The sequence below is a fragment of the Asparagus officinalis genome, chromosome 1 (genome assembly GCF_001876935.1).
Source record: "Asparagus officinalis chromosome 1, Aspof.V1, whole genome shotgun sequence".
NCBI classification, from domain to species: domain Eukaryota; kingdom Viridiplantae; phylum Streptophyta; class Magnoliopsida; order Asparagales; family Asparagaceae; genus Asparagus; species Asparagus officinalis.
This window is the reverse complement of record NC_033794.1, coordinates 15275569-15290745: the sequence shown is the minus strand read 5'-3', so window position 1 is coordinate 15290745 and position 15177 is coordinate 15275569. Positions and strand designations below refer to the sequence as shown.

The following is a 15177-nucleotide window of genomic DNA, read 5'->3' as shown; positions in this document are numbered from 1 at the left end:
AATCCCTCTTCAATACTGAACAAATCGATCCTATCTTGGATCCAACTGACTGTGTGATCATATAAACTATCAACAAAATGAAAGGGTAAAAAAAGAAATCAAAAGTTCTGATATGAGCATTCTCTTTTATAAGTAGTATAGATAAGCTATACTATTTTATGACATAAATGTATCTCATCTTATAAAAGAAGGACTCACATATCCTATATTTTCACTTCTGTAGCACTTAAATACCCTTAGTTATAAGTTGTAGCGAAAAAAAAGCTCTAAGTTAGTAACATTATGCAAGTTGCTACAGTCATGAGGATATTCTATAAACTATGTTTGGTTCAAAAAAATTTTATAGAAATATTTTTTATTAATTAGGGAAAAGGACCCCCATTTTATAGAAATCAATTTCCTATGAAAATGGGCTTAAATTGGTGAGAAATCTAACAATTGCTATTAAAAAAATAATATAACTAACCCATACCCTAATTCACATCCCCATTTGATTTTCCCGTGAGCATTTGAGAGCAAAAATTGTGCTTAGGGTTTTCTCAACCCTCTCGTTCTCACTCCTTCCCCCAATTCCTATCCCCCTCAAAATTTTCGCGTCCCGTTGTGGCTTCCGCCCCCAATTATCTTCCCCCCTGGAACTTTTCGCACCCCGTTGTTGCTCCCGCCCCCATTTCACTTCGATGGCTTCTTAATCCGCCCCTTAACCTAACTCATTCATGGTTTTGGTAATGGATTCGGTTATGATGATGGAACATTGTTGGGTTTTCGGTTGTTGATATTGTTTGGAACTCCACTATTTGTTCGTATTTGATCTATTTAGGGGTTGTCGGTATTTGATTTGCACTTTTGGTGTTTTTGGTTATTAATCTTGCTCGGATCTATTGGGTTTTTTTATCAACTTTTGCGGATCAACGATTTTACACAGTAAGGTATAACTCGAAACTATTTTTGAACTTAGATTTTTTATATTGGATTTTATGTTGTTGATATGATGGTGATGAATTGAATGCATAATTTGAGATTTTCTTGAACTTTTATTTGCTTTATGGTGCTAAGGTCGAACATAAGAAATCCTCTGGAAGTGATTTTTCAGTTTCGTAATATAATTTAAAAATTAGTTTGCATGGTGGGTTTGGTATGTTGTTATCGTTATTGCTCAATTGAACTATAGTTAATAATTAATATGTGAAGACTGAAATATACAAAATATACGTAGGGGTGGGCGGGGGTCGGGCCGGTTCAGGCCCGTGACCCAGTCCTAGGGTTCAAGGCCACACCGGGTCTAATCCGAGCTCGCGCAGGTCAGAATGGGCATGACCTGCTTCTCTGATCCTGGGTCTGGTACTAGACCCAGCCTGACCCATGACCCACCTAGAAGCGGGCCAGGCCGGGTTGGGTTGGGCCCACAACCCATGGGTCCACTTATGAGTTACCATGAGTTTTTAGATCTTTTTATATTTTTTTATTTCTAAACTATATTAACTTTGCATTTGTATTTGTAAAATTATATTTACTTTATTTTTTTTCCTATTTCAAACTCTTTATTAAAAAAAACATACACATATACATCACACAGAAAAGACATCGCAAACATAAAAATATAGTCAATTCGGACTTTGAAGGAATACTTGACTGTGTGAGATCTATTATTTTTTACTAAACAAAATAAATATTTATAATTAAACTCTGGATGCACGGGGTGGGGTGAGTCTGACCCACTTCTTTGACCTCGGGTCTAGATCAAAACCCAGCCCCAACCCATGAACCGTCACTACTATGAGTTCGGTTAGGCTCGCTGTGGGGCGGGCCGGGTTGAGACCAAAACCTGATGTGCCGGTCAGCCCACGGTTTTGAACCGCTCCCATGCCCACCCTGAATAGCATAGACGCACACGGGCATTAATGTTGGAAGATGTAGTCATCATGTAGACGCACTCATCGTGCAAATAGCGAATCGCAATAAAACCCTTCCACAAAAAGAAAAAGAGAAGGAAAAAAAAAAAAAAAAGAATTGCACAAACTCTAGTAGGATTCTGCTGCTACGTGCCAATTGCTCTATGGAGATTCCCCTCCCTGACAAACGAGTGCAAATTACAAAAGATGCAAGGGCTTCTACCAAGCGTCAGCTTCTGCTAAGTTATCAGGACTAGTTCTTTCTTATAGAAATCACAGCGCGCTACCGAGAACCCAAATCACTCTCAGTTTCTGAGGTTCGCTCTCTTTTCCCTTAAATTCTTATATTTTTATAGTTTGCATATCTTTCAAATTAGGGATTCATTGAAGTTGGGCTTTTTGTAATTAGGGTTTCTGCTTTGGATCGCAACAAAACTGAATTGTGTATGGTATTATTTTACTTGTTGAATTTGTGCTTTTTTCCCCTAAAATATTGTCAAAATTGCTTATTTGTGGACAGAGAAGCTAAAGCTCTAAGTTTTGGTAAGATGAGGATCTAAGTGCAAGGTTTAGGGTAAAGTGACCATCTAAAGTTTTTGGGGAAGAACTATTTGCAAATTATATTCGCTGGAATTATATATAGGGTTAAAATTTTCATTTTTTTCCAAAAAAATTGTCAACTTCGCCTGTTATAAATTGTTCGTCACATGCTAAAAGCTCGAACTTTTTAGGAAGTAACATCTCACGAATATATTCAAATTTTCATTTTTTATAGATTGCTGAAGTTGTGTGTGTTACTTAATCCCTTACCGAGTCATCTGCCCAAAATGGATAAAATGAAATTAGCAGCACTGGGAGAGCGACTGAAGATCGGAGGCGAGCGATTGAAAACCGGAGGAGCTGAAATTGGGAAAAAAGTTAGTGGGAAAATGAAGGAAATTCTTCAAGGGCCATCACAGGAGGCAAAAATGGTGGATGAAGCTACGGCAGATAGCTTGGAAGAGCCAAACTGGGGTTTGAACCTGAGGATCTGTAACTTGCTTAACAGTGAAGAGTTTGATGGGATGGAAGTTGTTAGGGCAATCAAGAAGAAGATCTCTAGCAGTAATGATGTGAGTCAGCGGCTGAGCCTCGATCTCTTGGAGACTTGTGCGATGAACTGTGATAAGGTGTTTTCTGAGGTGGCATCTGAGAAGGTTTTAGATGAGATGGTGAAGATGATAGAGAATCCACAGATGTTATATGCTAACAGACGTAGAGCGATGCAACTCATTGAGGCATGGGGCAAGTCCGAGGATCTCGCATACCTACCTGTATTCAGACAGACATATATGGTACATACTTGTACTTTGGTATTATGGTTCATGTATCTTGCATATGTTCATACCCAGTTTCGCTTTTTGATATCATTGATATTATCAAAGTATAGTTATTACTTATTACCATTATTAGATTAGATATTCTTTTAGAAACTAGTGACCAGTACTCGGATGTGCTAAATTTGCTTATTTCCTGAGTGCCTAAATGAGCTGGAAGGATGAATATTGATACAAATAGTGCTAATTAATAATAAAAAAACAGCTAATATTTTTGCATGATAAGGGAACCGTGAGTAGAAGGTAACCACTTCCATCTTAATTGTCTAACATAATCCTAAAAGTGTAAACATTAGCTGGTTCCTTCGATTGTTTAGCACTTGTTATGGAGTCATACGGAATGCAATGTGAATTTATCACAATGTGACAGTCCTCGCATACCTTTATAATCATTTTCATCCAATTCTGAAATCGTGGGTCTGAATGAGGTCTGAGTGAATTCTGATATCATTTTGGTATTAACTAAGCACAATTCTTTGCCATTTAGGAGATATTTCATTAGAATGTAGTGAGTGATAGCAGGATATATAAACATGTTTATTTACCTGTTTCCTGAATTTGTTGATGTGTCATGTGTGTCACGCTCCAAGTGAATACACCCATAGAGGGTGCACAGTAGAAGGATCTCTGATATGTATATTGGTCCCATGAACTTAAGACCATAGCAGTTAGCATTTTTAAATGGAATCATGGAAAAACATAGTAGTTGAGTGTGCTTGAACTGTATCAGTTTCAAGATAATGGCCTTCTGGAAACTCCTTTCTCTGGATCTGAAACATGTTATCCGATCCTTGCATGATCCAGAAATGTGCAAACTAAGTGATGTTTTAAGGTAATTGCTACATGGAGAAAGCCAGGACAGACATAGGCATGATGAGCCACCTCTAGAATCCATTTAAACCATTTCTTTCCTACATCAGTAGGTTAACTGTTACCATGACGAGGATGCCAATCTTCTAAATAGGTAGAGAGCATGTGGCACCCTTAGTTGATAGCCTGCAGAGGTTGTTCGATCTAGGAGGGTCTTTTATGTAGAATATAACCTATGAACTCAAGAATCAATTGTAGGTGGCATTTGTTTCAGAGAGGAATTTTGAAAGAAGTCCATAGTTAGTCATGCTCGTGGGGAGCAATTTCTGTATGGGACCTCTGGGTAAAATCTCATTTGGGATGGACAGCGAGTGTTAGGCCATATCCAGGTCTTGTCTATTGGAATTTCATTAGATACCAGAGAAGCTTAAATTTTATTTTTTTCCTTTTGTTCCCATGTCATGCAAATTGAATCTCAGAATGTAAGGTATTTTCTTTTTATTTGTTTACAATTATGTCTATGGAGGCGTATGTGGCCTTATCTTGGGAGAGGACCTACTGCTTCTGTTAGACATGCATTCAACATACTCATACTATGGCATTATTACAAAAATAAATTCAATCCGAGTCTATTTTCTTAACATATGTTTAGCATGCGTATGGTTTTTATGCATATATTGACTCTTGAGTACTTTGTTTAAATCGCTTCTTTACTTTGAGCATTTGAAAACTGACACCCCTCTCAATGGCTGGATCTGAGACCCTTACCAGGATCCAAGCAACACACTTAGTGTTTCTTCATGATCCTTACCTTCATCCTTAGATTGCATAGCCTTTTTCTAATCTTTTCACATTTAGCTTTCTGTGTAGTTCATGATATTTTTGCTGGATGGTTTTTTCCTTCTTTTAGTTCTCTCTTCTTGTGCAGGTAATATTTGTTTTTGTATGTTAGTGTGGAACCTCTGAGTTTCATCCATATATGTTCTCAAGGTATAAACCATGGATTGAATAAGCTTAGAGTGTTTTCCCTGGGACTCTTTTTTGGGATATGTAGTTTATATTAATATTGGTTTTGAGTTTCATAATTAGGGTCTTAAGACCAAGGGTCTTCATCTTGGTGAATGTAGCTAGAATTCAATCACAAAGCATAATGCCTATGGCGATGGAAGAAGGGAAAGTACAGAATAAATGATAGTGACCTATTTGTATAGTATGTTCAATACATTGCAAAGATACACACTGACAACAATAGATAATTTCTGGTCCACAAGTGTATTTAGGAACAGAATTTTTGCATGTACATGTACCAGACCATGAACATGCTTCGTGTCATTCTTATGCTTGAATCTTAATATTGTTTGGAAAAGTAGATAGAAATTTAAGAAGAGATATGTTTCTTGTAGTGTGTTTTCTTGAGAAGAAACGGCAAGGTGATATAAGTAAGAGAAGAAATGGCAAGGTGATATATGTAACCTGTATAGTCATATTAGACAAGACTACAACATCAGTCTTTATGTGAGAGACAAAACTGAGCAAAATTTTTATACTAGTTCCTAAAATCTCTATTTCACTCTCTTAATATTAGGCTTTATGTGTGATACAAATCTTCTTTGTTATTTGACTTCTCTATAAATAAATAAATAAGGATTAGTCATGTCAGATAGCAAATTGCTTTTTGAGGGTTTCCATGTTTTTAGCTGATACTTAAGATGGTCTTCTTTTAGATGGCTGGTTCATTTTCAATCTTACTATTTTCTCGTATGAAATGGCAAATGTGGTTTTCTTGACATTACAAGAATAGTTTCCCCATTCTTTGTAGTTTGTAGGTATTGAAGGTTTGCCAATGAGAAGCAAATTAGATATCCCAAGCATGAATGGCGCTAAGTAGCTGCATTGTATTTTGGATGTGCGATATAGAGTTATTTTGGAATGTATCACTTGTGTAAAATGGTGTCAATAAGAAAGCGCCGGCTATTTTTGGATATATTGCTCAACTTTTCTTCCTTTCGAATTTTTTCTTTAAAATAATTCTACATTCCTTGAAATACGTGTTAGACCCTAATGCCACTAGGAAAGAACCCTAGAGGGGGAGGGGGGTGAATAGGATTTATGTTAATCTAATCCGATTTAATGCAAATTAAAACTTATTAACAAATATTCTTGCAAGATAGATATACAATGTTATGAGCAAGAATGAGCAATATAAATAAAGTGCAATATCTTAGCTATGAGATATATAGTGAAATATATGCAAGGATATATAATCTAACACAAGGGTAAAATAACATGAACCGATGGCGATATGAAATAAATGATGAACATAAATAATACGCCAAGGCAAACTCAAACACAATCAAATGATCACGGAGTTCGGTCCTTCCGACTTACGTCTCCGCTCCCCACTCCCGAGGAGAATCCACTATCACACCGGGTTTTCAACGGTCACCCGAAAACGTTTACACCTCACACTCGGTTTTCTAGCTCACCGAAAATTTTACAATCAACACTCTTGCAATCTCACTCTACACCCTCTAAGTGTTGGTCTCTAGCCCGTGTCTCCCTCAACACTCTTGCAATCTCACTCTACACCCTCTAAGTGTTGGTCTCTAGCCCGTGTCTCCCTCAAGTGCTCGGATTTACAACCTCTTTGGTCTCTAGCCCGTGTCTCCCTCAAGTGCTCGGATTTACAACCTCTCCCTAGGCTTTACTACCGACGTCACTCCTCTTGGGACGACTCCGTCTCTCACCACACACTTCTTTCGGTGTACAAGTATATTACAAAGTGTATCCTCACAATTAGGCTCTCTACAACAAATGGTTGTTCTCTAAAATGGATGAGAACACAATTAAGCTCAACTCCATGTTACAATCTCTCACAACCCTAAATATACCATGTATGAAAATACTAAAAGCTCAAGTGGGTGTGTGTAACAAAGAGTGAAATCAAAACTAAACTCAAATATGAAATCTAGCTTAATAACAATGATAATCATACAAGTATATAAATGTAAAGCTAGAGTTTGAGTTTAGAAATTTTTTCCAATGAATAAACAAGAGAGAGATGAGATGAAGCTCAAATACCAAAGTATGATCTCTTCTAGCTCTTGTAAAAATTTCTTCACAAACTAAACAAACACTAAAACACACTTTAAACAAATCTTAAACTCTTGTAAACTTATTTTTAAACACTTCTTGATTACTTCAGAATGTTAGAGGGCAAAGGGTATATATAGGATCATAAGACAAAGCCCAAAAATCAAGAAAAACCAAGCAAAAAGATAAAATAACGAAAACTGAAAAATTAGCCGTTGGAAGGTCGTCGGTCGACTGATGAACAGTATCAGTCGACTGATGAGCTGACCGTTGCAGGCAACTAGCAGCTCATCGGTCGACTGAAGACATTATCAGTCGACTGATAAACTTATCAGTCAACTGATAGTTCATCAGTCGCAAAAACAAAAACATTTACATTTTTCAGGCGATTTCTTCAGTCGACTGATCCCTTGCATCAGTTGACTGATAACACAATATCAGCCTGATTAAAACAGAAAATCTGATTTTCAAACATCTTTAAAAAATAGCAAATAAATTCAGAAAAATATAAAATTTTGGGGAATGCTTGTAAACATGATAATGAACATATTACAAAAAGAATTTTTCAAATTGCATCTCCCAAATGAGAAATCTCTTCATTTTACAAAAATATCCAAAACATGAAAACTTGACAAACTTGAAATTTAATGTTTTGACATAACTCAAGTTTTGAAATTTTGTAAAATGATTTTATAGACTTAATAAAAGATGTATACATTGATTGTTAAGTCCATAAACAAGAATACATTATTTTCACAAAGATGTATATATTATACAAAACACATTTTGATGTGAAACAACGTGCGTGTATTCAGGAGATCAACAATTTAATTAAAGTTTCGCAATGTTTCACCAACTAAATCACGATCGTGTAGGAAATAGATTCAAAATTCCTTAATATTGACTTAAAATTGCAAGTGTAGTTCTAAATCAGTTGAATCTTATTGAAATTAAACGCAATTCAAGTTACAATGGTATTGTTCGAATCTCAATATTAAAATTCAATAAAATATAGAGTCTAACAGATCACACATCTCACCAATTGTAAGTGGACAACAGATAATTGATAATAATTTAGAGATGTAATCTAAATGATGAACCAAACAATATTCTAAATAGTTGAGAGAGGAGACTACCTGATGGAATCCGTGGTTGGGACTCACTTGTATCACCTTTGTTGTGCAGGTTGATCGGATCTGGTGTGCTCGGCTAGGGCACTGCTGGAGGATGAAAAGGGGTGTTGGCGGTGGTGTTGCAAGACTGGTGAAGAGGCGGGGGGCTGGCTGTCGTCGTTCGTGAGGAGGGCGGCCGTCGGGGTGGTGTCGAAGGACCCGCGAGAGAGGGAGGGGAGGGACGACTGGAAGGAGGCGGCGATGTCGGCTGGTCGGGATCTGGAGGAGGCGCTCGAGGCGTCGCTGCAATGATGAAGGGGCGGACTTGTCGGTGGGGTGTTGAGGGACCTTGCGGAGGGAAGAGGAAGGGGACGGTTGAAATAGGAGCGGCTATGTTCGTTGTTGCTGTCGGGATCATGTAGTTGTGCTGGCGAGGATTCCTGGCGGATGGTTGTCGTCGGGCGGAGAGGATGAGGGCGTCGGCGGCCGGTGTAGAGGGGGAACGGCAGCGAAAAGGGGGGGGGGGTTTTTTGGCTGCCGTCGTTCGTGATGAGGGATGTGCCGTCGGGGGTTGTTAAAGGGATGCTGCGAGGGAGGAGAGGGGACGACTGAAGGAGGGTGGCAATGTTCGGCTGGTTCGGTGATGCTGTAGGTGTGTGCTCGAGGGATCCTGACGGAGGGTGTCGTCACGGAGAGGATAAGGCGTCGGTCGGCGTGTACGAGAGGGACGCAGGCAGAAATGGGGGGGGGGGGCTTCTTACTCTGTCGGCGGTAGAGGAAGGGGTGATTCGTCGTTGGTGGTGTTGAGTGGACCAGCGAGAACGGGGACAAGGCGTCGGACTATGGGGCAGGGGAGGGAGTCGGGGTTAGGTGCTAGGGGTTTGGAGGTTGAAGAAAGAGGGCATGGGATGTTTGGGTTGGGGATTGTTTGAGGAGAACGGGGAATGGGTTTGGCGGTTGGTAGGGGATAGAGAAATGGAGAATGCTAAGGGTTTGGGGTTTGGATTTTGAGAGAGGGAAGAGAACTAGGGTTTCACACACCTAGATCTAATATTTGGGTTTCACACACCAAATACATAGAGGAAGAATTTTCATTTCAATGAAAAATATTTTATTTCTTCCAATAATTCATCACTTGATTACAAATCAACCCGCCTTTAAATAGGCTTACAAAAATGACTCATCTCTCTCCACATCCGATGTGGGACTAAAAACAAGGCTCTTATTAAACAAAACTAAACTACACCTCTTATTAAAAGAAAACAACTGAAAATACACACTCGATTTCATCTAAACTAAAATCACATAGCAGAGATCCGATGCAAAGCTGTAATACGGTGTCTCCTGCGCTGATAAACATGTCGAAAATCTCGTGAAATACGGATGTCCGCATCACATTTGTTTTTCCAAAAATAATAGAATATGAAACATGTGAAAGTGTATACGAATATAACTATTGTTCATATCTATAAAGCTAAACCAAAACAAAACAATAAATATGAAAACCAAAAACTAAAATGTGTGTATATATATATATATATATATATATATATATATATATATATATATATATATGAGATTAATGAGTATCTTTGTCATAGGAGAGGATTTTCTCCTTGACGCCTCTAAAATCACATGATTGAGCGACATTATGTGTGATCCGCCATCGAGCCATGTGAAAAGTTTGGGGTGAATCCGCCCCCTTCTACTCTCCTTAAATGCCAAGTGAGTTCTAAATCAGTGAACTATTGAAATTAAACGCAATTCAAGTTACAATGCGTATGCTTCGAATCTCAATATTAAAATCAATAAAATTATAGAGTCTAACATGATCACACATCTCACCAATTGTAAGTGCCCGACAACAGATAATTGCAAATTTTAAGAGATGCAAATCTAAAATGATGCAACCAAACAATATTCTTAAATAGTCCCTGCAGAGAGGATGACTACCTGATGGAATCCGTGGTTGCGGACTCACTTGCTATCACCTTTGTTGCTGCCAGCGTGCATCGGATCTGCCGTGTGCTCGGCTAGCGGCACTGCTGGGATGAGAAGGCGGTGCTTGCGTTGGTGTGCTTGCCAGGACTGTCGTGAGAAGAGGGGCGGTGGGCGTTGGCTGTCCTCGCCTCATGCATGAGGGCGGCCGCCGGCGGGGGTGTTGAGCGACCTGCCGAGGGAGAGAGGCGGACGGATTGAAAGGCACGCGCGGCAATGTTCGCCGACTGGGTCGCGCGATCTGTAGGTTGTGCTCGAGGATTCCTGGCGGCAGGCGTGTCGTCCGCGGAAGGGGGGGGGGGGGGGGGGGCGGGTGGCGGGGTGGGGGGGGCGGGGGGGGGGGGGGGGGGGGGGGGCTGAGGCGGGCGGGGGGCGGGGGGGGGGGCGGGGGAGGGGGGGGGGGGGGGGCGGGGGGGATGGGGGCGGGGGGCCGGCGGGCCGGGGCGGGGGGCGGGGCGTGGGCGGGGGGGGCGGGGCGGGGGCTGGGGGGGGGGGCGGGGCCGGGGGGGGGGGGCGGCGGGGCGGGGGGGTCGGAAAAGGCGGGGGGGGGCGCGGGCGGCGGGGCGCGCGGGGCGGCTGTGGGGGGGGGGGGGGGGGGCGGGGGGGCCGGGGGGGCGGGGGGGGGGCGGGGCGCGGGGGGGGGCGGGGGCGGGGGGGGGGGAGAGGAGGGGGGGGCGGAGGGGGGGGGGGGGGGGGGGACGGGGGGGGGGGGGGGGGGGGTGGGCGCGGGGTGGATGCAGGCGCCGCTCGGCCGGCCGCTGTAGCAGAGGAACCAGCGAAAAGGGGGCGGGGCGTTGCGTGCCGTCGCTTCGTGATTGAGGTCGGTGGCCCGTCGGCGGGTTGTTAAGGATTCTGCGAGGGAGCAGACGAGAGAGGACGACTGAAGGAGGCGGCAATGTCCTCGGCTGGTCGCCGCGATCTGTAGGTTGCTGCTCGATCCTGACGGAGGGTGTCCGTCACGAGAGCAGGATAAGCTGGCCGTCGCGCGGCGGGTGTAGAGGGACCCAGCGAAAGCGGGGGGGCCTTGCCTACCGTCGCGGCTCGTGAGGAAGGGGTGATCGTCGTTGGTGGCTGTTGAGTCCGCGCCCCGCGAGAGCGGACAAGGGCGTCGGACTATGGGGCAGGGAGCGTCGGGTCCGCCTAGGCTTCAATCACCAGATCAAGGGTTTGGAGCGTTGCAAGACACAGGGCATGGAGTTGCGCGCTTTGATTTGCTTTGAGCGAGAACGGAAGGCGTTTTGGCCGCGTTGCGTAGAGCGAGCAAGCAGAAATGGGAATCTAGGTTTTTTTCTTTTCTTTTTCTTATAATGGCCAGGGTTTGCTGATGTATTGTGAGAGGTAAGTGGATGGTTGGATTAATTTGATAGAGTTGCAACAGCTTGCAGAAAATGAAAGGCATGCTAGTGAAATGGGCGGTTGGCATTTGAGCAGAGGGAAGCAGAAACTGGGTTTCACACATCCTAGATCTAATATTTTGGTGTTTTCACACACCAAATACATCAGAGGAAGAATTTTCATTTCAATGAAAATATTTTATTTCTTCCAATAAATTTTTATTTTCTCTTTTCATCCTGACATCACTTGATTACAAATTCACAGCCCGCTTTAAATCAGGCCTTACAAAATGACTCCATCTTCTCTCCACAATCCGATTAGGGATAATAAACAAGGCTCTGTATTAAACAAACTAAACTAACACCTCTTTTAAAGAAAACAACTGAAAATACCACTCGATTTCATCTAAAACTAAATTCACATTAGCTAGAGATCCGATGCAAAGCTGTAAATACGGTGTCTCCTGCTGCTGATAAACATGTTCGAAATCTCGCTGCAAATTACGGATGTCCGCCATCACATTTTGTTTTCCAAAAATAATAAGAATTATGAAACATGCTGAAAGTGCTTAACGAATATAACTATTGTTCATATCTATAAAGCTAAACCCCCTCCCCTCCCCTCAACAAAAACAAAACAAAAATGAAAACCAAAAACTAAAATGTGTGCTATATATATATATATATATATATATATATATATATATAATACTATATATTATGAGATTAATTGAGTATCATTTGTCATAGCGAGAGGATTTTCTCCTTTTGACGCCCTCTAAAATCACATGATTTGAGGACATTATGTGTGATCCCGCCCCATCGCAGCCATCCTGAAAAGTTTGCGGTGAATCCGTCGTCGTTTGCACCCTCCATCGAGCCATGGGAAATGTTTTTATTCAGTTCAAAACCGTTAAAATGATACGAGGTGGATGAAAGCGGTCACAAACGGACGCACGCGGTTCACCCCAAACTTGCCGTGTGTTGGGGTTTTAGAATATGTAGATCAAGTTCAACGGAGCCGGTTCATCCTAATGTCGCTCAATCATTGATTTTAGAGACTGTCAAGCGAGGAAATCCCCTCCTTATGACAAGGCCCATAACCATTAATCTCTCTCTTCTCTTCTCCTCTATATATATATTATATATATCATATACATATATAATAATATATATATATATATACATAGAAACCAATAAAATATGTGTGTATATGATATTGAGCTTAGAGTATTAAAAACACATAATATAAACCTATACTAAATATACGCAAGCTTGATTGGTCTTCGATGCAGCTCAACTTGGTAAACTATGCGGATGAAACTTGAACTTGAATCTTTAACTTGAATTGCATTGCTTCACTCCACTATTCCGCTAACCTCCATTGGATATGATCGTGAAAGATCGATTCTATGCATCCTCCAACACATTGTTTGCCTAGAATAAATAAGAAAACACAAACACTAGACAAGCAATATTAATTGTAAATTGTTTGTTAAAACATCATCAAAACAAAAAGGCCAACAATACGATGAACAATGTAGTATTAGTCATCGTTCAAAATTGAAAAATTCCAATATCTGGCCAAGACTGCTGCAAGCAAGTACTAGTTTGCCTTTTGGTCTATATCATAATGCTGTCTCATATACCAAACACTATCATCATCTTCCCTTGTTTTCGAAACCTTTCTAGTATAGGGAAAAATTGGTCGGTTGCTTAGGTACATAGAAAAATTAAAGTGTGGATATCATGTATGTAATCTTGTTGATAGACATATATTTTCAAATTTGCTGGGATATTGATGGTTGTATTATAATAATGATGAATAGTGCTTCAGTGTAAGCGGGAAATGTTATTTGTTTCCTACTTGTGTAATAGTGATGAATATTGTCACTGTGGAATTTTATCTTTGCAGAGCATTAAGGATAGGAAATTACCTTCAAGGGTTCCAGGAAATGGGAATTCTACTTCAGCATTTTCTTCAGTTGAACCCGGCATGGATGAACATGAAGCCGGTTTTCCTGATGGCTATCCTTTTCCTACTAGTGATAACCAGGATACAGATTTTGCTTATCATGGTACAGCTTTGTCAGTGGAAGAAAAGAAGGAATTTCTTGTCATAACTCGGAACAGCGTAGATATTTTATCATCCATGCTGAATGCTGAAACAGACAAGAAGCCTGTTAAGGTATGTCTCAACGTTTGAAATTTGGTCTTGTTCAGTTTGCTTTTGTTGGTATTGTGGGAGTTTTGACAGTTTTGGTTTAAAACAGAAAGTATTGTTTATTGGAATAGGTCAGCTTAATCACGAACTCTCAGTCCATTCGTTTCTTTTTTACCTTTTTCAAGTATATCATTATCAAATTAACTTTTCTTAATTTAAATTTCATATCTCATTGTAAATTAGTTGCTATTAGTTAATACATGGTCGTTATTACCTCATATTAGCTGTATTAGCTGTATCAGCCAATACTTCAAACCATGATATATCTATTGCTGCTGAATTATATTTTCAGGTTTCTGAGGATTTTGATCAAATTAAGCTTGATAACAGAGCAAAGCATCTATTGTCAATAACCTTTGTGCTGAAAATCTTGTATTTTCCCATAACTATTGACCCTTGGGCTTTTAATGAAAATTTCCAAAAAATCATGCTTCCATCTCTTAAAATTTGCATTTTAATTTATTTCAAACATGGTTCACTTTCGTGAACAATTTTTTTGTCAAATTTTATATGTATGGCTACTGCTTGCCTGAGTGGATGCACGATAGAAGATGTTGGTTTGCATTAAATTTTACACTCCATTTTTTGTAATGAATATATATGAATACCTACTGCTGAACTAGCGGACATGTGCCTGGCAATTCAGGATGATCTGATGTTGAGCATGGTTGAAAAATGCAAAGAATCTGAACCGATAATACAGAGGGTAATTGAGAGCATAGATGGCGACGAATCATTGCTCTTCGAAGCTCTAAGTCTCCATGACGAACTCCAGCAGGTTCTCTCCAAGTATCAGGAGCTCGATCTCAGTGATCAAACTGTAGATGATTCCTGCATTGCTCCAGATGCTAGCACTTCCGATGAGAAGAAGAGCTGAAGACTCTTGGTGGTGGAAAAAGTGAAGTTGCTAATGATGGCAGGAACATTAAGAAGGAATAGTATGAGCTAGGTGGGATATATCATCAGTTTGTTTTGTGTAAATACTACAGTTTGGTTTCAAGCTTTTTGCTGTTTGTAATCTATCTTTTAGGTGAATGTGGTATGAACAGTGAGGTTCACTTCTATATTTATACTCATAAACAGGTTTTATTCTTTTAAATGTTGTGCACTAATGTTTATTTATTTATTTATTTTACTGACTTTTGAGGTAGTTTATCTTGCATCCAATATTAACTGCATGCCTTCCTAACATTGTTTATTTACTAAATTAGTTCGGAGTCGTAAATCTATGAAAGCTAAAATTTGTAATTTTGGCTCGAACTCCTAAGCAAAAAACCTTTGCTCAATTTTGGGCACTAATATAAACAAATTTTTTTAAGAAAATTTTATTAAAAAACT

General features: G+C 40.4%; 1 protein-coding gene across 3 annotated transcripts; it reads left to right on the top strand.

Annotated features, from left to right (window-relative positions):
• Positions 1921-14961, top strand: LOC109851529 (target of Myb protein 1). 3 transcript variants are annotated; one of them, XM_020421721.1, is made up of 5 exons: positions 1921-2209; positions 2302-2336; positions 2668-3226; positions 13531-13803; positions 14486-14961. In XM_020421721.1, exons 3-5 carry the CDS (start codon positions 2720-2722, stop codon positions 14714-14716), a joined length of 1011 nt encoding a protein of 336 aa, XP_020277310.1. In that variant the 5' UTR covers positions 1921-2209; positions 2302-2336; positions 2668-2719; the 3' UTR covers positions 14717-14961. The 3 variants fall into 3 exon arrangements, with proteins under 3 accessions (XP_020277310.1, XP_020277319.1, XP_020277305.1); XM_020421730.1 differs by having other exon boundaries at positions 2302-2341; XM_020421716.1 differs by lacking the exon at positions 2302-2336.